Source organism: Carassius auratus, chromosome 3, assembly GCF_003368295.1.
Source record: "Carassius auratus strain Wakin chromosome 3, ASM336829v1, whole genome shotgun sequence".
NCBI classification, from domain to species: Eukaryota; Metazoa; Chordata; class Actinopteri; order Cypriniformes; family Cyprinidae; genus Carassius; species Carassius auratus.
The window spans coordinates 7,526,142-7,553,616 of NC_039245.1; the positions used below are offsets into that span (position 1 = coordinate 7,526,142).

Below are 27,475 nucleotides of genomic sequence, written 5' to 3' on the forward strand. Positions count from 1 at the left end.
ATACAGTTCTTGATATTTTTTTCCCTTTTTTGTATGACAATAAAATTGTATCCAGCATCAATCTTAGTAGCATAGAACTCATCCATTTCTTTTAGGAACCTTCTCTTTCTCACTGGCCTCTCTTTCTAACTCTCTCTTTCGCTCTCTCTTTCTCTCTGTCCTTATTTCTTAACTTGGGGGGTGTATGGTTAGGTTTGCGCTCAGCTTCATTAGCTGTGATAGTGCAATGAATTCCCCCTTCAAATAAGCTACATAAAATAACTAAAGTAGAAAAGTACAGGTAGTGCATCTTGGGTCAAACTATACTATAACAAATACACAGCCACACGCAGTGAAAACTGAGTTCCTGCAGGCTGTTTTGTCGACATCTGCTGCATCTGTTCAGCTCTGAGTCTGTGGAAGCTCTAATAAATATTTACTACAAATATATACAGATAAATAACATCTTTAAAACAATATATAAATATGTAAATTAAACATAGAGTCTTTCAGAATGGCTAGCGTATAGCCATAACTTATATTTGGCATGGCTACATTTGGAAGAGAAAGGGATGTGAGAGAAACCAGAAACAATATGCTCTTTCTTTTCTCTCTAATTGTCTCGGAAAGAGAAGTCGCAGAGTAGAGAGCCCAGGTGAAAGAGATGGTCACCTCATTCTGGCCATTCACAAATGATTCACAAGTTACGTCCTCATTGTATTCCATGCATGCATTATAATTCAACTTCAAACAATATGATAGAAAAACACAAGAACAAGGGATGCAAAAAAGTTTCGTCCTCAAAAATATAGAAGGAGAGGGAACAGATGAGAGGGGGGAGGGGATGCAAACAGGAAGTTGAGAAAGCGTGAAGACTGATTCTGGCTTTGTTCTGCTCCTCTCTGATATGTTTTGTATTTGGGTTTCAAGTAAAGGTATGTTGAGCTGTCAGCCATCTGGAGGGGTTGCGGTCTCATGCACGCTAAGACAAGCTCTCACGGGAAGCATTCGCAGAGAGAGCATCTTCAATTGATGTGGCCGGTTTGTGTACACATTCAGGGAACAGTTTCAGGCACACTGGATTTCTAATTAGGGATGAGATGAGCATGTCCCCCAATTCATAATGAAGATAATGAGAAAAAGGTGGCCCTCCGTCATTATTGCTGCAAAACACCATCCGATCGGACTTTATGAACAACCAGAGAGGTACATGTCATCTTAACCAGTCAGCAAATGCATTGCAATTTGGAACTGAGTACAACGTAACAAACAAGTTTTTGTAACATAGATGTCATACAGACCCTCTAAGATGAGTATATGCTTACATATAAACATAAATGTTAACTCGGAAAGTGCGTGAGTGTCTGGGCATGGCTACTACAGCTGCAAAACTCTGGCGTACCTTCAAGCTACTTGGACCAGCTGCTAACGTTTAAATTAAAACTACACGGTCAGTAGATAATGCTGGCTCTTGTGGTGATGGAGCGGCATCGGTGTCGTTTTTCTCCCTGGACACACAGCACAGGTAAACAGACACCAGCCCGCTGGCCTGAGCACATGGCATGTGTGTGTGTGTGTGTGTGTGTGTGTGTGAGCTGCTAAGGTCTTGATTAGGTGTTGCATAGGAAGTTACTTAACTAAGCTTACATCTGATTTTTAACGATGAGTCATGGTGTTTTAAGACAGCAAATGACACTTTAAATTAATTGAAACATACCTTAAAACGCCTAACCAGACTAACCAACTTTTGAAAAGTAACCTCGTATCTTGTTGAAGAAGACACCAAAGGCTGTTTAACAAACAGTTACTCACATGTGTAATCTATGATTTTAAAGCGACATTGGTGGAATCATGGTCTCCTCTCACACAATGCTAATACTGATGCTAACATTAGAAATCTGCTGCTAAGTTCATAAGGAAGTCTGTTTTGGTATGGCATGGCTGGTTTTAGTGGGTGCTCAGCATCTGCAAATCTCGAAATTTTCCAAATAAAACAACATTAAATGATTGAAACAAAATCTTGTCAAAGCCTTTCAATGCTCTGTACCACCGGAAAATAAACTCCAGAATAAAATGAATGCTAATGTCAAAACTCGACACAACTACAAAACCATGTTCAGCTTTCTGAATCTGAAAGCATGGTCTCCTGAGCACTTTTGAGCTCATATGGTGGCGCTACTCTCACATTGCTTGAAAAATAGTGCTTTGTGATGTAAGTGCTCAGGGTCTCAAGACACAGCAGTTCACACAATGATATTCATTAGATTGATATTAAGTGGACACAGGCTCACTTTCGATGGATAAAGCTTTGATTTACCCACAGAATGTGGATGAAATGAAAGGAACCAACATCGCAAATCAACCCAAAACTTTCAATCAGGACTCAGCCTATAAAGAAAACTTCACCCACAACCTTAAAGTGCCCTTCAAACTTACTCTTCAGACCCATAACCATTAAAAGACAAGAGCCCTATAGACTGTTGCGCCTCTGCTGGAGGCTGCCATGACTGAGGGAGATTGTGAAGGGCAGAGCAGAGAGCCAGAGAAGTTCAAGTAAAGGGTGAAACGGATGACATAGAGAAGGGAAGAAATGTCACTTGAAGCCATTGAGGGAGCAGTAGTAGTTGAAGGAGTTCGTCTCATCATTCAGCTAGACTCAGTGGGGTTTGTTCATCTTTTATCCAACAAAACGGTCAATCTTGCAATCCTATATATTTTTACATTAATATTATTATTTTTTTATTATTATTCAAAAACAAAATATAGAGCCTCTCTTTTTATATATATATATTATTTTTTTTCTAAATTTAGTAGCATTTAGCATAAACTTTTATTGTTTCCATTTGATTTTGGTGTTTAGTGATTTCAAGCCTTCTAATTTGGGATTCAGGGCTTGCAGAAGTCATGCAGTTTAGTCATGCTGGTAAACAAAGTGAGAAAAATGCAATTTTAGTTTTCTCTTTTTTTTTTTCTTCAGCTTTTGTTTAAAGTTCACCCAGTCCACTTAAAAACCCCTCTGTCCTTCAACAGGTATCATGCACTTATGTTGTATTTTCTGTTCCTCACATGAAGGTGAAAAAAGTGACCCCATCCACTGATCCAGAGTCACCCCTATTAAACTGTGCAAACAGAGCAGTCCTGTCTATGGTTTCCTCTTGTTCCTCTCAGCAGGAGTTTTGTTTTTTTCCATTCATGCCATGCAGTTCATCTACAGTGGAACAGAAATGCTGAGATGCAGAGAACTAAACTAAGAGAGAGAGAAAAGAGAGAGGCTAACGCTCTTCTCTCCATAGCTGACAAAGTCCTCTTTCTGTGAGCCCTGAGAAGGACACTCTGAACAAGATTTCCAATTGGATGAATGGGGAAACAGTAGAATATAGGGATATGGCAGGCCAATGACGCCACTGTCTATTTTCATTTAAAGCACGTGCAAGATCTCCAAAAGGTAAAGAAGCGGTAAAAGTTTGGCTGATAAACTGTTTGATTGAAGCGTTTCATGAATTTGACTGTTAACGTGTGGCTGAATTGCATAGCGTTGAAGGGCATGATGGGTGTTTCCGTGTATCTGAGACTGGATTGAGGGTTTTTGTCCACTTTCAGGTGCATTTATCATGGTGGAACGCCCTCAAAAATAGTTCTCATCACTTCAAAATTGCATCCATTTCCATAAGGAAGGGTCGAGCCAGGACATACTACAGTTTGTATGCTGATCCTCCCCGTTTTCCAAGGCCAGTGGAAGAATGTGTTTGCATTCTCCAAGGACGTGATATTGTCAGTTTATTGCGGGGGTTAAAATTAGCAGTGGAGAGATGAGCGTTACAATGTTTTCTTCCAGTTGGTTTAGCGAAGCACTCCTTTCATCTCACGTTTTCTCTCTTTCGCCATCTCTTATCCTGTGGTGACTCTGGGGGTTGCCTCCGGACAGGTTTTGCGGTTGGGGAGCTTTAGAAAATGGGCAGTTCAGAAGCTCAGCACTGTAGGGAAGAAAAGAGAAAGACAGAAAGAGAGGGGAATAGGAAAATGGAGGACAGAAAAATCAGTATCGCCTCACATGTCCCATTGCCTTAATACAAACGCATTAAAAGCTACACACTGCTAGAGGCTTTCGCAGATGCCAGCCGTCTCAGACCACGCAACTGCGAGAGCCAAAGCTAAAGAAGCCAAACACACAATTTTTTCTTTTTGTTTGTTTTGGAGTGATGTCCATGGAACATTATTTTCAAAAAGTCTCCTAAATACCGATGTAAAAAGAAAGGAACCAAACCAAAAACCCAAGTGTACTCATAGCAAAGCCCATCGTAACATGCGCTCAAAAACAAAACACACAAATGCAAGACTCTTGGAATCACACTGACGAAAAACAAAGCACACACACAAAGCTGAATAAAAGTTCCAGTCGTTGAGGGCCACAAAATCTTGTTCTAAAACTGTCAATAAAATCAACCGAATGAATTAACAATCACTGATTTTGTCAGCCCTCTAGGATGGACCAGAACAAAAGCAAAAGCTCATTGTACATCTGTGAATCCCAAGATGACTCGCTATTCCCCATGAAGTGCCCTTATTTTGATATTTTACCAAACAGTAAAGCTGGCATAGGGAATAGAGAGAGAGTGCACCATTTGAGCACAGTGCCAAACATTTGAAGAGCGGGAAAACAAAGTGTCACACAAAGAAATAAAAACAGTAAGCACACAGTCAGGCACATCACATGAAAACACGCAGTGTGACGCACAGAACACCATATGCACATTCTTACACTGAGAAGCGTTCAGTTCCCTTCCTCCTCTCTTTTCTTTTATTCTTTCTTCCCCAAACTGTCCTCCATTTCACGACGCCTTTTCTTCATTTGTTGACAATCCTCCCAAAACTCTGTTCCCCAAACACACAATCTGTCCATCTGACCCTGACGCTTTCATCTCCTGAATTTGGTTGCGTCCGGATTCCACATACAGGATTTTCTCAGTGTGTGTGTAATCCACTTATGGCAGACCATGTTTGAAAAGTGTTTTTTTTTTTTTTTTAAACAAATCACTCATTCTTTTCCCCTCAGTTTCTCATAATGTCATCCGGGCTTTTTGGTTGTTATTTGGAAGCAGTAAGGGAATAAATGAAAGTGACAAATGAAATGAAGTATGTGAAGGACATTGTGGAAAAGGAAGACTTGGAATGAGTGTTGGGGTCAAAAATGATTATTTCGTATTTACACAGATGTATGCATACACGGGGTGTTCCCATCTGCCTCTCTCTTTGTTTTTTCGAATGACATCATTTTGGAAGCACTGGTATAGACGGACAAAAAGAGATTTACCTGAGTAGTGACAGGGAGCTTAAGTCAGAAACAGAGAGGATTCTGGATAATGTCGCTAAACAATTTAAACTCGACCTGCTCTCCCCGTTTCAAATGCCACATTTGAATCAAACAATAGTTTCTGTGCTGTTTACTCCACATGCAGTCTGTGTACAGGAGAACTATTTACATTGTCCTCCATGATCGCATGCAGCCTCTGCTTACCAGGGCATTCGCCAACTAAGCTAACATGTGGCAGGGCTGTCACTTTCGCATTATAACTTTAGAACTGAGATAAAGGGATAAAAGTGGAGTCATCCCATCCACTCTGATTACACCTTTGCAGATAGACTTTACACAGCAAAACCACAAAATGCACTAGGATGCTAAGTGCTAGCTATCTTGAATGTGTGGAAACATGCATTGCTGCAGTGAACAGACTTCTTAGCATTAGCTTCTTTCTCTCTGCTCTGATCAGTGTTTAGTGACACAAGAGAGAACAGGAAATCAATCCTTCGGAGTCTGTTCAAATAAATGCCTAAAGAATCTTTCCTTTAATCTTAAATACAACAGGAAAACATTAAGGGCAAAACATAAAGGGCTTTGTATTCTTAGCCTCTAAAGTGACCAAAGAGTGCTAATGATCTACAACAGCGAATGCTACATTAGTTCATCCCCCGTAAAAACCAGCAGAGGGGGCTAGAGCTGAGGATAACACAACAGAAAAGGGGAAGAGAACAACTAAATTGCTCATTAATAATGCAAAACTAGGACTGTTAAACAAGATGCATGATGTCATGAGATGAGAATACAAACTAAAATGGACTTGTACGGGAGCTGATACAGGTTTGGGGGCTCAGGTGTGCATTTTGGGAATGTATTTGTGAAGGAAGAAGTGGATTTTCTGTTCTAGTCTTAGTTCACAGTTACTGCTTCGTTTTGCATATATCTGATAAGCACTGGGCTTTCAGAATAGTTCTCTGTGAAAAGATGAAAAAGAATAAATCATATAATGACAATCTGCAATGCTTTTGATGTCTAATAAGGAAAAGAAAACTTAAACAGGTACATAGTTAAAGCACATTCAAAACCCCACATTCAGTACAACAGTTGTAATGGTCTCTGCCACCCAATAACGTCTTAGCATGCAAAACTAAGCCCCGCCCCCCACAACAATCAAGTCAAAAATGACAGATTGGTAACAAAACATCAATGGAAAAAGGTTTGTACATTTGTTTCATGCAAATCATTAATATGCATGTGCATATGAATATGCACATCCATATGTACACACTCGTATCAACAAACATGTTCATAAACCTTTATGTTAAAATACATTTTCTTATCAAAACACATAGACTTATAATTTCCTTATTGCTCGCAATAGAAATCCATGCATGTGGAAATTACAAAGTCATCATTCAAAACTGCACATATCATTAAGACCTGAACTATACACCCTTATAAAGAGCATTAAAAACACAGAAAGAAAAAAAGAGAGATGAAGAGGAGAAGAAGGACATGGAGGAGACACAAGGTGAGAAATAAAACAATGTTTTGGCTGGACCTGAATCATACAGACATTTTAGTTTTCCTCTTTCTCTCCTTCTAAATATAACAGGTCATTTGTCTGAATTTAAAATTATAAATAATGCACACTTGCACTTGTTTGTTTAACAAGGTACCTCGTAACATACATTTTTAATAGCCACCTATTAAAACAATTAAAAATCTATGATGGATCATTTGCTTCAAACAATTCCGCCGTGCAAAGACAAAATGCAGTAAATGCATATTTTCAAAATGAAGTTATGAGCACAATCAGCTCTCTTAAACCATAATAACTATATAGAACTTCTGTGTTGGATGGGTTTGACTCAACTATGCTCAGATTCACTACAAATTGTGTGGTTTAGTTACTGCATTTTGTCTTTGAATGGCTAAATAACCTGCTGGTTCAAACCAAAAAAAAAAAAAAAAAAAGGGAGAATCTCCCTAAAAACACTGAACACACATGTGGCGTAGCATAAATCTACTAGATGGTCCCTGCTCAATGTCCTGATGTCTTCAGTGTATATATGAAGCATGTACATCAAGCAGTGCAGCACACTTGCATGCAGGCGAATGATGATTGGTGTTTTACTCATTAAAGCACGGTGCCACACATTAGTTTGCTGCTGCCATGCAGATGCTCCATGTAATCAACAACCTCCATGGCTTTCTTCACTCTAGCAGTGAACTTCTTTAAACAGGAAAGAAGAGAGGAGGGAAAGAGGAGTGTAACAAGTAATGTGGCAATAGCAAAAACATGAAAATAAAAAACCTAAATGCAAATAAATAAACAGTAAAATAAATATATTGCTTAATTCAGAAGAATGATTACAGATGAATTGTATTTAAATATGAAATATGTGTAAGTGAAATATTTCAGTTGCAAGACAATGAAATCATCTAAATAAATAATGCTACTTTGCTTTCTGAAAAAGTTTTGTCATTTATACCCCAGTTTTTCTGTTGTTTCACATGGAGAAATAGACAATAAGCTTTGTGAGCTGCCATTGCAGAGATATCTTCAGCAGAGGTGTGCATTGCATCTGTGCACGCAAATATGCAGCAGATCGTCGCTAATATGGCTCATATATTTCAGAGAGTTCATTTTGTCATCTTTTCTTTTTCTTCTCTTACTGACCGCTGTCAATCCAGCATCCACTCAATGTTCCCTCCTTTATATCGGAAACGAAGGTCAGCATCCAAGAGACAGAGCAGGTAAAAATAAAAACATAAAAAAAATAAAAATAAAAAACAGAGAAAGAAAAGAAGAGGACCAAAGAGAAAACAAACTGAACTGATTTTCTACTGCATTCAAATTATAGGAATAACAGTAATCAGAAAATGATTATGACGAGGGAGGGTAATGCCAGTGATGATGATGAGGATGATGAAAAGGTCCAGCTAATTCTTGCCCTTTGTAGGGAAACTTTGAGGCCACTGTCTGGTTCACCACAGCCCCGGGATATATGCGGATATGCAGTGAGGAGTGCAGTTCAGCTTGATATGTCTTCATATTAATGAGGAAATACCAAAATAAGCAAAGGATATATTTTAAAGACAGTTCCTTCATGCACTAGTATACAAACTGAAAAGGGTCCCGAAGAAGTGCAGAAGGTTATAGGCCCTTAATAGGAATGGCTCCTCCTTATTTATTTATTTTATTTTTTTCGTCATTTGTCCAGACCACTGCTCTTTTCATTTCGTGGTACTTGGTGTTGAATATGCAGAGAGTCAAAATATAAAAAAGCAAAAACGTTAACTGTAGATTAATATCCATGCAACAGCACGATATCCTGTCCTCCCACAATGTCAACTCCAAACCCCGATCCGAATCGCACCGTCCAAATGCTTAGTACAAAAATAGCTTCTTTTTTTTAAATAATGATCAGTTCTCGGTCTCTATGTTAGTTTACAACAGTTAACGTTAAAGTTTGCAGGATTTATCTCCAGCTTCTCAGGGTCAGAGGTCATCATAATAGTTGATATTGCACAAGAATGGTTTAAGCGTTTTTCTTTGTCCAAAATAAAGAGCATGATTAATAACTGCGGCGTTACTTCTATTTTAAAATATCAGGTGACAACAAATGTTCCTGTAGGAAATGCTTAGTGTGTTATTAAAGACGGTCCTTGTGTTTATCATAATCATAATACTCATCATGTTCTACGGCCCGAATCACCATAAACTCCTTCATCACAGTCAAATCAGCCGAAATGATCCAATCCGTTAATTCTCTACTGCAGGGCTTAATTAGAAGTTCAAATCAGTCCAGCATATGGTGCGTTTATTTTCATATCTTCATAGCAGTTAAAGGGGATTGGGAGTTTAGATATATTCTACTTGCCTAACTGACGTCTTTTCTAGCATGCACTTGAACTACTTGCATGTTGTCTGTGACCTATGACCTTTATCATTCCAAGCTTTGATATGAAGTGGATTTTCAAGGCCTATTATGGTGTATCATAGCTGATCTCAGTGACTAGTACTCAATGAATAAGCCTGCTGGATCACAGTCTCGTGTTTTTTTCTTTTTCTTTTGTTATATACAACCAGCAATCAGGCAGGAACATGAGAAAAAGTTAACTACTATCATTCAACTACAGGGGTAGATTTCCTACAGGGTGCTCGTCGCTGTCTATGGACCAGTGAGGAGTTTTATCCTTATAATACTCAGTGCTTCTTTTTTTCATCTTTGATAAGGCATAATCCGCTTACGTTACAGCATATAATTGTTTTTAGTTGCCTGTCTGAAATATTGCCTGAAGTATATGCGATGAAGTCATTTTAGTACTTAAAGCTCTAAATCCCTAAACAAATTCATCCCAGTCCCTTTGAGGCATGACATATTAAAAAGAGTGCTGTGTACCCCCACCCTGTCCAGTCAATGGAGGAGCAGAGGTGTGAATACTTAGCATCGTTATTGTGTTTATTAATACTACTGCGATGTGATGGTGCGTATTTTGTCGTCGTTCCCTAAGATGTGCTACAGAATGGAGGGTATGGGGGATCGGCAGCGGCGCAGGGGGCCGGGGGTTTCGTAGGGCTCGTAGGGTGGGTTGTTGATGGGGGTGATGGGGGTCAGGCGCAGGGGGGCCCCTGTCATCCCCGATATGTTATTGAGGCTGCGGGACTTCTCGTAACCAGCAGCTACAAACCCAAGAATCCGGTTGATGGTAAATGGATAGATTACATACATTAGAGAAAGATCAATAGATGGAATTATCATGGAAGCATTTTAAGAACAAAAACCATTGAATTCATGACAAAGTTCCAAAATCAGGGGAAAGGAAGGGAAGGGGACAAAACAAAATGAAAAGCAAAGAATGACAGTGAAATGGATGTAAATGACACAGAAGCAGACAGACAGAAAGACAGACAGGGACAGGCAGAGACAGAGACAAGGACAAAACAGGAAAATGAGAGTTATGAAATGTCATCAAGTTTTCTTGTCAAATTCTGTTGTTGTTATGGCACAGTATGTTAAAAAAAAAAACTCCCTTTAGTCGCAGCCACATACAGTTTTCAGGGAGAGATAAGAGCAGATGTGTAAAAGAGCAGGTGGATGAAGCACCTGATGGCTGACTCAGACCAATAGTGAGGTAAAGAGTTTAGCATCCAGGTGTTTGACCCAGTCTCAGACGAAACACTCTGCGTTCTGATACTAGCGCTGGAGTCCAACAGAGGAGCTCCGTCTAGTCAAAGCAGCCTCACTCAGCACTGTGGGCCAGGTGAAGCTTGTGCGTTTCAGACTAAATGTCTTTCCATTATTAGCAGCAAATCCATCTTCCTTTTACACACAAGTGTGTTGCAGTAGATTAACAGCGACTTAAAACAGCTTCACGTGACCCGAAAGTGCCTGAAAGCTTTCCTTCCACATCCATTTCTGGCTTTGTTAAACTTCTGATTTCATAAGTGTGGCCAAACGTTTGGGTTGTCTTCTCCTCTCACCCACTAAGTCCAGTGTGGTTTAATTTGGTTACAAATTCCCTTTTCAGGTCTCAGTGATCATTGTAGGTTATATTAACATACTGAGTCCGATTTCAAACGCCTTAAGGGGGATTTCACTAAAAAATGTGTTTATTTGGGTGTTTTCATTCTTAATCCACTACAAAGATAATGGCGGACATGCTCATAAAAATATGTGTTGAATGTAATTTCACATCATGATCTGGCAGGGCAATCTGAGTATTAGCTTGTGTATGATACCGTACGCATACTACCATCTGTCCTTCTTTATCAGGACTGTAACAATTTCAACCACTGTCATCCGGCTACTTTCCAAAGTTTGGGGTGAAATAAATTTGTTTTGTTTTCGACAAAATGTCGACAAAATTTTTTGTATACCTTAATACTGGTTGTAATAAAAGCTAAACACAGCTTACCTCTGTATAGTCTGTCTGATTGTTTAACAAGGGGAACTGGACTCAGATATTGCTGTTGTTTCTTTTGAAAAAGCCATCGCAAATGGATATGGAAGGAAGACCTGGCACATTACATAGTTGACAATCCCCTCCTGACACAGGAGAACTTCCCACACAGACACAAACACAGAGAGTTATAAGTCTTAACAGAAGAAAACAAGAGACAAAAGCTCACAAGGAAGGAAAAACATGGGGAGTTAAGAAGGTCCTACTGTCGTATAGTCGGCAATCCTATCTCCAGTCCCTTGCATGATGTAGTTCTGAAGTGTGTGTGTGTGTGTGTGTGTGTGTGACTCAGAGGGCTGCTGGGACACTCTGGGTGCTGCACAGCCACTTGTCATTCAAAATCTACACCAAAGCATCGACTATAGGAGCTGCAAAGGAATGCAATGGTAGATCTAGGTCATCATGTTCCTCACACCAAACCAAGTTAGAAAGTCACTGCTTTTCATCATGGATTTGAGGAAATATACATATTTAAAGAAATTATTTGTTTATAACTAAGAAAAACACATAAGAGTCACTCATTTACAGAGAAAAAATCATGTCTGCGTGAACGTCATGTTCTGTTCTTGCACCCATGATGCAAACGGTACAGATAAGATCACACTTCCTTCGTATTGCTGGACTCTCTGTATCTCCCTATTAGAATTTGCCTTCTCTTAATGGGATTAATTAAGATCAATATGGCTAGGCAGTTTAAGTACACCTTTGGCACTTGCAATCATTCTTCCTTTTTTTCTCTGAACAATTACAACGCAAAAGTAATGATTAAAAAATCATTAGTAGCCCATTACGAACATAAATAGCGGCTTTATGACAATGCCTACATGAAAATAATTGTTTGGATATAACTATGCTTTTGGATTCCAGTTCAAAGATACATAGAACAACAGATCTAGATACCTAGAATGCCAATAAAACAAGACCAAATAAAATAAAATAAAAATAGAGCAAAGCAAAGCAGAAAAAAGCAAAAAATAGACAAACTAAAACAGATAAAGGGAGAGGGCAGGGGAGGAGAAAGATCCATTATCAAAACAAAAATATTTAAGATATATTTAAGATTTGAGCTTTCATGGTCATGGAAGAGCAAAAGTCTAATAATACCTCAACTTTGCAAATCATTGGCCTGTCGATTAATCTCATTATCGCCATCACACACACAATAACACGACTCTCACTCACCAGCCTCACACATGCAGCACTGAAGGGCTTTGGTGAGAGGTTATGTATGAAGAATTACAACAGTGTTGTGGACTGCTGTAATTCAGGCCTTTAGCTTGACAGACTCTGTGCTTCTGCAATTCTTTAGCATCTATAATAGAGATGTGGGCAAATTCACTGTAAGTGTAGATACTTAGGCTTTGTTCAAATGGTCAAAGAGTGAGAATCGAGCTTTCTGAATGCATGAAATGCAGAGTCTTAACATTGTAGCTTCACAGTTTAGCACAGTTTATGGTGTCTAACAATCATGCTAACAAGCCCATAGAGATTATATCTGTATGGACAAGCCCTTGATCTGACATGGATGAACGTCCCTCTCTGCTGTGTTTACGTACCTCATATCAAACTTTAGTGACACTACGAGGACTGTATGAGTGGCCTGGGGGTGGGATGGAAGGTGAGTGTTAGTGGCACAAATATTAACCGCAGAATGGTGTAGATATTATGCAGCAATAACAAAATTGAATATACTGTGTTGAACAATTTACTCAAATTTTGGTCTGTTTGCAGTAACCAGCATGATAACCATCTTTTTTTAATGACATCACAAAGGACAAGTGAGGAAAACTGAGCTTTGAAAGAGGAGATTAATATTTAACATAATTAAATTATGTTAATTATTGCATTATAGTATGCAATAGTCAGCTAAGTTTCAATAGTGTGTCTGAGTTCATACACAGTATATTTGATCTGTGTGAATCTGTCCCGGTTAATATTTGCAATATCCACCAGTGGATATTTGTTCATCCTTTAAACAAAAACACTGGCAGTACATACATACAGGTTACATCACATCTGTATGTATGATTTAGACACACTAAACACAGCACAACACGGCACAACAGTTCACAGAACAACACCAAATGACAGTACACAAACATTATATAAAGACACAAACTCTAAGAAAGATGATCACAAAACGAATAATTAAGGGAGAGCGGGATCATGTGATACATTCAGAAATTAGCTCCTGCATATACAGTACAAGGATGGACAGGAAAATAAACTTATGACATTTAACATGGCCAAAGATAAACAATTAATTCCAATGTGCACATAGAAAAGTTCCCAGTAAGGTTGTTGTACATGTCATTGTTGATTGCAGACCAGTAGGTGTTATATTTAATAAAGAGAAAATAAAGTAGTTTATGCAGCCAGAAACAACAGAAAGAAATAAAAGTCTGCAGATGTTGACATTTCATCTAAGACAGTAGAGGACACAATGAAACAACAAACATTGAAATAATATTCACAGAACATTCAGATCATGTATGATAGTGCCATACATGCAGTACACCGTCACTGATGATTGAAGAGTCACACCTACTCATACACAACACATCCAATTCCAACAGTTTGATTTTACACAAAAAAATTCTCTCAAACATATACTTCAACCATTCACTATCCTTGGATAATAACCTTGCATTGAGCATAAACTGGTCTGGATTCACCAGAAAATGGAGCATGAATACCAAAAATCTTCTAAACTATTTTTCTTTTCTATTTTTCTTAATTCTTGACATAAACCAGTCAGGTTCAGGCTTCAATCATACTGAAGTTAAATGCATTGGATCTGCAGATCTCTGCATTTATGTGCGTTACTTGATGGATAATTTACTATTACTTGTAAAATTAAGTATTGTTTTATACAATTAATAATAAAAACTGCTGAGACAACTATTGAATCCAGCAGTCTGGTCCACCAAAAAGTAAATAATGCAGAATTTGACAAAGTAGTATTACATTAGTCTACATTAGAGATGTGTTGTAAAAAAAACAACAACCTCATCATCAGGTGAGGTCATGAAAGGCCCCTCCCCCTCGCTCTCCGTCCCCCGAGGGGCAGTGACCCAAAAAGATTGGAAGCATTGAACCCTTTGGAAACATTATCATCCAGGCCAGCAACCTCTCAGCCATATCTCGTCGCTCAATTTTTACTGCACTGCAGTCAAATTCTCACACCGATGCAACCTGGAACTCTGACAGTTGGCTACAATGTATGTAGGAACTGCCGAATGACTAGAAAATAGCACAAAAAAGCAGTTGCAATCAGCATTTGATCCAATTTGGTTGTTGGAAATCATTTTGGCCGGCCATTCTATGGACATATTAACTAATTTATAATATAATACAACTAATTTTAGCAGTATAGAATGCAGCAAATATATAATAATAACTACTTACTGATTATATATATATATATGTGTGTGTGTGTGTGTGTGTGTGTGTGTATGTATTCCTAAATAGAGATATAATGCAGTTAAGGTTTTGTGGCAAGTTTAATAATAATCTGAAAAGGACATAAGGCACTGTTTATACACAGAGTGATACATGATATGGTTAAACTGATAATGAAATGGTCTAGCTCATCGAGAGCCCTAAAGAGAGAACCCTCGGGTTCTCCTGTTACAGCAAAGATTCAGAAGTGAGGTTAAATGGGAGTGCAGGGGAAAATCAATCAGTCTGCAGAGAGAGAGAAATGAGAGGGAAAGAAAGAGAGAAAGAGAGAGAGAGAGAGAGAGAGAGAGAGAGAGAGGAAGAGGGGTGTGACTGCAGCCCTGCAGTGCAGTACTATTTCTACGCTTTAAAACAATGGCTAGAGAGGAAGATGACCACAATGCCCTCAGTCAGTCAGTGTGCTCTGCAGCTTCCAGACTGCAGCTCGCACACATTTAGCTTCACCACCAGAGTCTGTCAATGGCAGGGCCCAAGGGTATGTGTCAAAGTGTACTCAAAATATAAAATACAAAAACACCAAAAGAGCACTTTAGAATGAATAAATGATTGATAAAAGGGGGCAAAAGAAGAAACAAAAAAAGGACAGGGGCACAACAGCAGTAAAATAGTTATAATGATCATCTAAGAGCATCTTGGGAATAAGTGGGCATCTGAACATTAAGGTTGTAACGTTAACCAATCTGCCAGGTCCAAGTGTCTTTTTTTTAAGGTTGAACCATCTTTAACCCCTTCATTTTATCTTCCATCATGTTTTGCTTAGTCCCAGAATGCTCTCTTCCACTGTTTCCTTGGCAACAGTAGGCAGGAAGGAGTGAGAGGGCAGAAGGTAGAAACAGAAAGCGGCTGAAGTTCGAGTGAGGAGAAGAAAGAAGAATACATGCTGTGGTGATTGAGGAGGAGAGCGAGGGAGTGAAAGATAAAGGGATAGTTCACCCATAAATTAAAGTTCTGACATCATTTACTCACAGTCCCATGACATTTTTCTTCTAATCACCATAATATTTTAGCAGAATGTCCAAGCTGCTCTTTTCAATATAATGTAAGTGAATGAGTATAGCTGTCAAAGCAAGATTTTCAGTGAATACTTAAATTTCAGTCTGTTCTTGACAAAGCTATCCTACATGATTTCAGAAGACTTGAAATATAGATCATTAAGGTTGTAATACACTGCATGACTTTTGTACATATGCTACAGTTTGGACAAGACAACGTTAGTTGCTGAAAAGATTTTTGTGACAGATTTCACAGAAAATAATTTGGTGTATGATAGGCACAATTTTTTTAGCTTCACACTATTCTGACCATTTGGAGGATATTAAACGTGTTTGAAATTTAGAGCCAATTTTAGAACACAGATTGTTTACATTTGTCATGTGTCTCCTAGCAACCAACAGATGTATACCAACATCGACAGACAAACAATTACATAGGGCTGTTCGATTCCACAGTTTTTGGAATCGATTCCAATTCCTGGTCCTGGTTGTTTTCGATTCTTTTCCAATTCTTGTTTTTTTAGATTGAAGGAACCTAATCTCATCATGATGACTGCAGGATAGGTCGTATAATGTATCCTTCCTATAATATGTAGCTTTGTTTGTAAAAACAAATGAAAAAACAACAACAACAAAGTGACGATACGAAAATGTACTTTTGTCAGCTTTGCCCGTGAAATTAGTCATAGCCCAGCTCAGCAGGGACATGTGTTTATCGCATTAATTAAATAAGACATGAAGTGTCTAAAATAAATGTGCACAGTTCAGCTGAATGATGAAGTTTAATTTCATTGTATACTTTGCACAATATTAACAAACTGTACACTGAAACAAAATAACCAGAACATTAATGACTGATAGAGCTCATGGTTTATCTGTCAATCATATGCGCTCTTGGCCACTGATCTATGCTTGTGACGTGTTCTTTTATAATTATAATTGGCTGATAGAAATGTTTAAAAAATAGTATTTTAGATGGTAACAACATCAAGACTCTCAATGACGTCATGATCTATTCTGTCATGCAGCAATCAAAATTTCTACTGTAAAATAAGCTCAACTGTTGTAATTACTCTCGATTCCCAACTCCTCAGAAACGCTTCTTCTTGGAATTAATAATAAATTCGATTCCCAGCCCTACTTCAGTACATCACTTCTCAGACATTAAGTGACATGACAAATAAAGATTTAACATGTTCAATCGGAAAGAACAGCGGCAACAGATGCTGAAAGGGTTAACACACTGATCTGACAAAACCAAACAAACATGTAGTATAGTGTATTTCAGCCTTTAGAAATATGGATCACTTTTATTTATTTATGCTGTCTTTTTGTCCTTGTTTTAATCTTGACAAACCATTCACAAACTATACGGAAGATAGCGGCTTAGACATTCTGATAAACATCATCTTTTGTGTTCTACTTTAGCCGGGTTTGGATTGAAAGTGAGTGAGTAAATGAATTGTCATTTTGGGGTGGACTATTTTACATCTACACCAACAGACCACACGGAAAAGCCATAGAACAAATATAAACAGAAACAGAACCCTCAGGTATGCGTTCATACAGCACATAAAAATATACAAACACACAGTTCATTATTATGAAATGAGAAAACGACTCAAAGAAAAACTTTTGACCATTCCTGACCCGTGCTCTTTTGCATTCAACATAATTGAAAGTGTACTTGAAGAAGCACTTGTGACCACAGTAAAACACACTCTTGTGGGCACAAAAGGAAGCCAGAGAGTGAGAAAGAAAAAAGGTAAACGAGAGAAAGGAAACAGCAAAAAATAGATCCACATTAAGAACAAAATGCCATTTACCCCTGATTTGAGTCTTAACATACTGCTTGAAAACTCTGCAGTGTTGATGAGAACAATTGCATCACAGTCTTTAAAGTGTCCGGTTACAATTGCAACAGCCCAGGTATGTCAGTACAGCCCTACAAGAACTTACCTGCGTCTGTGGGTATCAGTATGTGTTTGCTGAGCTTTTTAGTGTCCTTGTTGTGTTTCACCTCACCTTAAATTCACTCTTTACATGTCCACGTGTCTCTTTCAAGTCTATCAGACATGTTTGTTTCTGCTCACCTGATGTTTAGTGTATATGTGAAGCAGAATTGTGTCCCTGATCAGTCAGACTACAGGACTGTAGCACACATCCTAACAGTGTCAGAGCGCAGTGTTTCAGCACAGCCCTATCGAGCACTTATCTACTCATGGCTAGAATATTGGTGCTCATTGTTTCTGGTCCATATAATGAAGGGTTTACATCTGCTGGCTGTGATGAAACACTGGTCAGTGGACCCCAGAGTGGAGGGCAGTTCCAGGAAAGAGAAGAAACCAGCTTTGTTCAAAAATTAAAGAGAAAATGCAAAAAAACACAGCCCTTCTCAGTGACCATTCACCAAAACCCCCAAAGCATAAAAGGCATTCCTCTTTCTAGTAGTAAATATAGTGTGAGATGGCAATTATACAGCCCTACAAAGGCAAAACAAAGTAACTACGCCAGTGATGGAACTGGGGAAGTCAGGTTAACTGATTTGATACTGTTTTTTTTCCAAATTTAAACATAGTTGAGCCAAACCTGTTTGTTCCAAGAGAACTCGAAGTCTAATAGCTGCGATTTTAGTCATAATGCAATATGTAGTTGCTGTGTTTTGCCTTTGAACGACCATATAGTGAGCACTGAAACTCTTTACAAAGACCTGAGGGGCACTCTACTGAGGTGAAAGGTCACCGCTAGGGAGGAGAAGGAGGAGGAAGAAGTCACAGCAACACCGAATGGATTACAGTGCACACACACACACAACACCACACGAACAAGGGAAGACAGTGTAACATTGTAGCAACAAGAGCTGACATACAAACGCATGACACGACACAACCTGAGGAAGGAGATAACACAACAACAGCTCGTCAGACAAGCGCACCTCAAAAACACACATCAGAAAACACAACATCCCCAAAACACACAAACACAAATTAAGCAAGAATCACACAAAGAGCCTTCTGTCACACATGAATTAAGACACATTTTCATTTCATCACATGTGTGGGTGTGTGAGCGTGTGTGTGTGTTGAACTATACTGGCCGAGGGTTAAAAGTTAACTTGTGTACAATCCTAAATGTGTGGTGCTCAGTTCAGTCAAGAGAAATGAGAGTGAAGGATGGCAAATACAATTAGGATGACAAAAGTTTACTTTTGAGGGTACAATGAGAGAAAGAGAGTGAGAAAGACAGAGATGAGGGAGCTAGTGCTATAATGACATCATTATATACTGTAGTGCTTATGCTGCGTCCGAAATCGCATACGTCCCTACAAGTAGGCGAGAAACAGTATGTGAGGTAAGCAGTATGTCCGAATTCATAGTATTCAAAAAACAGTAGGCGTAAAGTACCAGGATGACCTACTTCTTCTCCCAGATTCTGAAGGGAGCATTCGATGGACTCTTTACTATCCCATGAGGCCACGGGAGAGGATTTATTTGATTTATTTTATTGATTTAGTTATTTTTATTAATGCTCAAAAAACTGTACACAAACAATAATACAAACATCAATAAATAAAATGATAAGACAATGACAACAAAATAAATAAATCAAATGACGTATGAAAGGCAGTGATGCGACGCAACTGACGCTGGTAAGTCATGTGACAGTAACAACATGGCAGATGTAGTACGTCCGAATTTCATGCCATATTCAAACTACATTATATAGACAGTCATGAAGGAGCCTAAATTCAAATTCAAATGTAATAATTACACATACAGTATGATTTCAGAGGGATAACGCACTGCTAGCTGTGCATTAAGCGATTTTAATGCATGATGTGCCAGCATTGATAACTTAAGGCTGTTAATGTTGTTTGTAGCTAAATATTTGAAGGGATACAAACTAGGGATATTTTTCGTCGGTTACAGCTCTAGCATTCTGCCCGCTTCAAATCAGACACAGAGATGAAATAGTGTGGTAAGACCACTACATTTATTTGAATTATCGATGGATCGAGAGAGAGAAAGAGAGAGAGAGAGAGAGATGACAGTTGTGTGTGAATTACATGCGCCTGTGTCTCTCTCTACAAACAATGAAACTCTTTATTTACTTAAAAAACAGCAATTTTATCACCCTGTTGCTGTGGAATATAATGTAGCGATCTAGTATCCAGGCTATAGACCGTATGGACCAGAAGTTGCGACAGACTTTACTTCTGTATTGTGACGTACTTCCGAAAGAACGAGAAAAACCGAGGGTGTGGCTTATTTTTTCTTACTGCAAAGTGATTGGATGTAGTAAAGTAGGCGTTTCCTGTAAGTTGGATGGGCGTGTTTAAAGATGTTATTTTATTTTATTTTTTTATTTTATGTGTTTAAAGATGTTAAGCTCAGGATCAAGCCATCAAACTGACATCAGAGAAGGGCCATCATTTCAGAGGCGAGGTGCATTTTCAGATTTGGATTAAAGATTATGAAGGGGAAAAAAAATGTTTTTTGTGGATTGACTTGCACAGATGAATTGTAAAAAAATAGCAGTGTGCACTAACAAAATAAATATAGTCAACTTTGATTTCATGTGTACTTTAATAAAAGTCGCGGGGCAGTGCTGACAAGTTTCTGTGTGTGCGCAGTGCGATCTGCTCTCTCTCTCTGTGTGTCAGTTAAAGCAGCGCATATATATATATAATATAATATAATATAGAACTGTGATTAAACTGACTAGGAACTAACTGTGCATTTTTAATGCATATCTTTCACTCTGTTTTCCAAAATTGAATATGTTTTATAATATTGTATCCTATGTACATCCTGGGTATAGTATAAAAAAAAAAAAAAAAAAAAAAAATATATATATATATATATATATATATATTTTTTTTTTTTTAATAATTTATATATATATATATATATATATATATATATATATATATATATATATATATATATATATATATATATATATATAAATTATTTAAATTGTTTTCTAGCATTTATTGGGTTAAGGTGCCTTATGGACTACTCATTCCTAAATTTGTTTTATATTTAATATAAGTTAGAATTATGGAACTTGATGCTGAGTGTTTTTATTAGGTTAGAAACAAAATGCCCTTATTAAAGACTAAAATAAATAATTAAATAAATTACAGGGGCAAATTGAAAAAAAACAATGACTGCCCATTTATAAAAAGTTTTGACTGAATTTACTGTGTGAATTTAGTTTATGCAGATATTTAATAAGTTACATCAGTGCGTAAATTGTCAAACGCAGAGACAGAACACAAAGAAGACAGTATCCCCCCTGATTCAAAGGAATATTGTTCCTGTTAAGGAAAAGACATACTGCAAATGTGCCTACTTATATTTGTGTTTCATATCAGGTTGCGCTAAACTAAAGCATGAATGTGCTAAATATATTCTTTGTCCAAATTATTTGTGTCCTGTTGAAATATAAGCATATAAAATATTTACCTGTAAAAGCAGGGTGCCATATGTAATTAATTAAATATTGACCTCTGTGCATTCAACTAATTCCTAAGCTGCATCAATGCTACTTTTTTAAGTGTTACCTCTGATTCATTATGGTTTGATCCAAGAACAGGCAGAATTGGCATTGAGGTCTCGCTGTAGCAGTGGCCCTTCCGGCTTGAACCACTCATCGCCTGGGGGGGAGACTGGGTTGGCGCCTGCAGCTTCTAGTGTTTTTGTGGGTGGGGGGTTGTAGGATTTGGTTGTGTAGAGGGGTGTATTTGGAATAAGTGGAGGTTTGTGGAAAGGTGCAGGCGCAGGAAGGTATAGTATAGAAGGAAAGGCAGTAGTTGTCAATCATGCCATTTCAAAAAAAAAGAAAAAAAAAGAAAAGAAAAATGATACAAGAGGATATGACCCGAAGTGTGTGAGGAAAATAAGGAGAAAAAAGGCCAAGATGAGGGGATGGATGGAGGGAAAGAGACATGGGCAGAGACAAGCCAGAGTGGGAGGCCAGGAAGAGAAAGAGAATGAAGTAATAAATCAATGAATGACAACAAGAAAGAGAAAAAGCAAGCCTCATAGATAGATAGATAGATAGATAGATAGATAGATAGATAGAACTAGACAGAGAGAAAAACAGGAATAACACAAAAATGTGTTATTCATAATTTCAGTTCAATTCCTGAATTTTTTGTGAATTTGAATTTAGATAGAAATCAGAATTACAGTATTGCATTTAAATGTCAGAAAGCAGAATTAAGTAATTAATATGTTTTAAAAGCCTTGACGTTTTATTAAAATATTTAATAAATTAACCAAGATTGAAGAACACTTTCCCAGAATGCATTATCGGTGTCTTTCTGATTCAAATTCCAATTTAACGTCCTCTGAGATGTGGGCAATTACAATCAATCTCTTTGAAAGAATTGAAAGAGCCATTTCTTTCGTTCAGAATTATGCACAACCCAGAAAGACAGACAGACTGACAGAACGACAGAGCCTCTGAAGAGCTTGTTGGCCAGACGCAGTGAATTTGTTTGATATATCTGTTAATAAATAATTTACATAATAATTTAAATAATTTAACGTGTGCTAGGATTATTTTCACTGAAAAGTCCTGATTTTATCAAAGATTAATCACATTTAACAAAGATATGAATTGAATTATTACTGTGGTGGGGTAAGGGCTCAGCTAACGATGAGCGGCCTTCAGAATGATTGATGTGGTGAATTATGAGGAGAGATGCAAGAGCAGAAGGCAGGGAGCTATGCTGGAAGTATGGATGTGGGAGAGTCTGTTTTATAATGCGTATACCTCTGATGTACTTTGTGAAGTGCAAGTCAGTGCATGTATTTATATATATATAATATGGGATTTATTTATGTATAAAATACGTATTGCTACAATGCATGTGTTTTTGTCATAATACACAATAATAAGCATTTGAACATACAACTTACCTTTCCTGAGCCTGTGCTTGTGATGTACACTGAAAGTATGAATATAATAATGTGTCCATTTGTGGGTGCTGCATACCTTTCCTGACATTGCTGTCTGTGGTGCGGAACTCTCCGGTACTGAGAAGGAAGCAGGCCCTATCATGGGGGTAACGTTCACGCCCTGTGCACGTCCCCATCCCACCGGTGGCCGGACTCCTGTCATCTGGCCCCAGCACCTGATCTATGGTGGGACAGTCCTCATTAGCCAGAGCTGCGTTTGCAGCATCTCCATTCTGTTTTGAGTCTGACAGAAAGAAAGAAAGAAAGAAAGAAAGAAAGAAAGAAAGAAAATTACTATTAGTAGTACTGTGTGCAAGTATTAATAGAGACAGTCACAGTAACATGAAAAGCCAGGGAAGAAAAAAGTCTGGGATGAATAAAAAGGAGCAAAAATAAAGATGTGCTACAAAAAGAGCAGCATCACTTGAATAAAATGGTGCAGGGGAACTCAGAACATCACACACACACACACACACAAACACAAACAAACACACATAACATGCACAACATGAATGAGTGTGCCTGAAAGAGTGAGATGTGCACACACTCAGAAAAAGAAGCTGCAGGGGCACTTGTTCTTATAGCTTCCGACACAGCTGTCAAATCTAATCTGATGTGAGTTACTGTTCAAGCCAGGGGCAAAGCCTGTTAAAGACATGAAGAGAGACATAAAGAAAGGAGGTTTGGGAGGCGGGGGAGAAGATGACATAGAGACCCATAATGCAATTGGACCTCATTGGAAGAAATAAAAAATATTTATCTGTGAAGACGGCAGTCCATATGACCATGAAATCTGGGAAGATGATGATCACCTTCACAGTGGAATAGGGACAAAGGGTGATGAATGGATGACACAAAAGTCTATAGCAAAGGTCATGATATATGGTTGACTACACCAGGTACAACTCACTTTCCTGACAGCCATTAAATGACAATCACTGAAGACATAATAAAAGTACTTATAATACAATAAAATAAGACATTTATTCATCCTAGTTTCTTTAAGAATCCATTTGGATTTATTTTATCCGTGGAACACTAAAGGAGAAATCTAGCACAATGTTCAAGCTACCCTTATCATATAACAGAAGTAAATGGAAACCATGGCTGGCTTTTGAGTGATTCATTAGTAAAGTTATACCTGTTCCTCACATAAAGCCATTGTTTTGCTTCAGGAAACTTCTTGGATAGACGTATTATTTTTATGGTGCAATGTTTATTTGTCTTTATTTGCCATTTTTTGACCCAATTTAATATCACTGTATAAAATGGAGAAGCTCAGACAAAACATCTCCTTGTGTTTTCCACTGACAAAATGTAACCATACGGGTTTGGAATTTCGGGTGAACCATTTAAAAACCTTCAGCATAAAATCAAGTTTCAGAATCAGAGCACTTCTCACACATACCAACCCCCCCCCCCCCCCCCCCCAAATCACTCATACATGGGGACGGGGGACAAACAAATGACTTTCTTAGAGGTTTCATACTTCTAGTTTTACACTACTTATTAAAACATCATTAACTGTACACATGATGTTTACGATGCCAGTATTGTAGGTGTCAAGGGCACATGGGATTTGAAGCTACAGGAGGGCACATGTACTAAAGCGTTTCTTCACAGCAAGCATCTCGGTATGTTTATGCTCCCTTTTATTTCTCTTTGGGAACTTCCAGCTGTGAGAACTCCATGGAAGAGCAAAACAAAGATGAGCAGAGAAATACAGCTGTCATTTACTCGAAGCCTGCGTGTTCCAAAAATGTTACTTTTTCTGAAAAACGATCCTATTTATAAGGATGCAATGTCATCTGTCATAATCTGTATCTTTGGTGTTGAAGTCAGCTAAACATCAGCAGAGATGTGGCTGTAAGAAGTGTGCTGTTGATTTGAAACCTTTTGCTTGTATAGATCAAATATAGCATATGCTAATCTGAGGGGCCGTGACTAATCTGCCTCATGTTAATCTTAGCATGGGGTGTGTTTATCTGTGTTCTGCACAGTAATGACAGACGGAGCTCTCTCGGCTGCATGAACTCACTGGCTCAACCTGACTGACACCTTCACATGCAAAAACGGTGAAAACAGATGTTCTCAAACAGTATTTTGATCTTGTTTTACAGTAATTCCTCCTTATAACAAGAATAACTTGAGAAGCAAAATTAAGACGAGAATATATTAAGAAGATTCAGTGTATATCCAGAATAAAATAAATATACATAGTTTATATATGTAAAAAATATGTATTTTTCTGAATATATACGTAATATACTAATAAGGAACATTTATTTCTGCATTGAGTGAGCAAATAAACTGCACACATAAATAGTACTCCATGTCAATCCTCTATCTAAAACTGTTTGCTGGTTTCAGGATCATACTCCCTGCTCTTCTGATTGGGTGTGATGTTTTCTGGTAGTCTAAGAAACTTGGAATGGAATACATGAAGCATAATCCTGCTATAATTTTAATAACGTTCCTGTTCTCTGTCAATCTGAGACGTGACAGCATAGTTTCACATATTACTACTCTCAAATACTTGTGTGTGTGTGTGTGTGTGTAGACGTTATACAAGATTATATATAAGACCCAGTTTACGCGATGACAGTTCAATGTAAAAAGATGTAGATGGAGTTTGACATCACACACAAAAATACACTCAATTGAAGTGTTGTGTGTCAATAGCATTTTTTGTTCACAGTATACCAATTAATTGCCTGAAGATGTAGTCACATTAGTGAAATTGTATTAAAGGCTCCTGTAAGAGAGACTTTTATTATGAAACCAGAATTGTTATAGTATAGTAAGACGTTAGGGGGCAGTGTAGTTTGCTGAGCTAGTGTGATCTGTCCAAGCCATCAGCTGCAAAGATGATGCTTCCAGTTTGTTTGTGGGGATTGTTGCAGATTTATATATCAAGGTGTTAGTCACTGACCACAAAGCAGTGATCGCTACAGTGTTATATGCGTTTGTTCCATATAAACATGCCTAGACATGTCCGATAATGACCGTTCTTTAGTGTTCCGATCAGAAATATTACTTAATTATTTACTTGATTATTTACTCTTTATAAAGATGTCAATCAGTGTTATGATGTCTTAACAACGTGATGTTGTTCTGTTAATCTGCTACAAGACCAAATGCGTGTTTAGCGTTCGGTTTATGTAAATGTTATTCATATGCGCCATGATTCTATCCTTATATGGAAGCTTTATGTTCATAGGGACAAATGATCACTCATGACTTGAAGTTTTCTGTGAAATATCTGGTCTCCTTTCATTTAACTGTTCAGGAGAGAAATGCCAATGTGAATAATTATGAATGCTTTGGTTTCATTATGTAACAGTAAATGTTACTATTGTTGTATATATATTTAGTTTATTCATTTCGATATTGTATTTATTTTTGCAGACTACCTTCACCTTTGTACATCTGTGGGCTTTCCTTTTCTCTACGAATACACCATTGAAAGCTAATCTCCTGTCTCCTCATTATTGGTGCTCTGACCGGCACCTACGGGGGTTTACTCATCCATTACTTGATAAGTACCTAACAGTCTTAAAGTCTCTCCAACAAATTGGTCCTTCGAGCTGGATGAGTATTCCCTTCTGACATGATGGATCCTGATGAGGAGATTGTTAGTGGAGCTCGTCCTAAACGACATACACGTCGACCAGCTCACCTTAAGCAGTATGAAGTACAGTATACCCGCGTCAGACCTGTCAACAGTGAATTAGAGCACCTACGTTAGGAGCATGCACAACTAATTCAGACTCATCTGGCTTTCCAAGCAGACCTGAGGGAGCTGAGAGAAGAGCTGACCTTAGTCTAACCAGAAGCCGGAATCTCTCATCAGCACAGCCACCGGCATTGCAGCTATCCAGTCCTCCTGTGAGACGGTATGAATCCACACCTTTCATGAATGAGGGAAATTTCGCTGATCTTCCCCCACCACCCTGGCCTGAGCCTGACATTGACTGTATGAACCAGGTGGATGACCTTACACTCTGCGACACAGGCGCCACTGTTTACCACCCGGTGAAGCCAGAGAATAGAAAGTATTCCTTTGTGTTCCCGGCTACTGAAACACACGCTCTTAAGCCTTATGCTCCTGACACTTGTGGATTCCCCCCACCTCCTACCCCTAAAGAGCTTTGAAAGTTACTCACATCTGCGGCCATGGCCTTACCTGCTAACAGCACGACTGTGCCTGTTACTTCACGATTCAGTTCAATACCTGCTCATTTGAATCCTCCATCCTTTGCACTAAAGGCAGTGCCCGGTCTTTTGTAGCACCTCATGCTAGGTCTGAATATTTATACTGGAACCGGCTTCCCCCAGACGGGACTGAACTTTTCAAATATCAGATCTGAGTGGATCACCTTAAGCTGGAGGAGGCTAGAATGATAGCAGATGCTTATCTTAACTCACCTACTCCATTCACTGATACGATGGCAGCGCTTCATGATAAATTTGGTCAACCACATCAGCTAGCTTTAAGGAAGATTGCAAGTGTCCTTGAGAGTCCTGACATAAAGAGAGGTGATATCTCAGCCTTCCAGAGGTTTGCTCTCCAAGTGCAGTCACTAGTGGGCCTATTGAGAACTCTGGGACGTGATGGTGAGCTGGAGTTGAGTTGTGGGTCCCACGTCGCACGCCTCCTGAGTAAGCTACCCCCTAAGCAGCGAGCTTAGTTTCATCGGCATATGTTCCGTCAACCTGGCAAAACCACTAATCTGATTGATCTTTCGAACTGGCTTCGTTATGAAACTTGGTGTCACAGTTATGATACTGAGCCGATGTCCAAG

The 27,475-nt window shown here is 38.4% G+C and overlaps 1 protein-coding gene across 6 annotated transcripts in view; it reads right to left on the minus strand.

The window, feature by feature from the left end:
- Positions 1–792: 792 nt before the first annotated feature.
- kcnc3a (potassium voltage-gated channel, Shaw-related subfamily, member 3a) overlaps positions 793–27,475 on the minus strand; it is a 65,186-nt gene continuing 38,503 nt past the window's right edge. For 3 of the 6 annotated variants that reach the window (XM_026206681.1, XM_026206699.1, XM_026206673.1), the window contains 3 exons: positions 22,708–22,914; positions 4,739–9,965; positions 793–3,953 (listed from right to left, as the gene is read on the minus strand). In XM_026206681.1, the coding sequence (XP_026062466.1) occupies positions 9,802–9,965; positions 22,708–22,914 (371 nt within the window). In that variant the 3' untranslated portion in view covers positions 793–3,953; positions 4,739–9,801. Of the gene's footprint in view, positions 3,954–4,738; positions 9,966–22,707; positions 22,915–27,475 lie in introns of those variants that run through there. The other 3 variants (XM_026206707.1, XM_026206690.1, XM_026206716.1) reach the window with 3 other exon arrangements.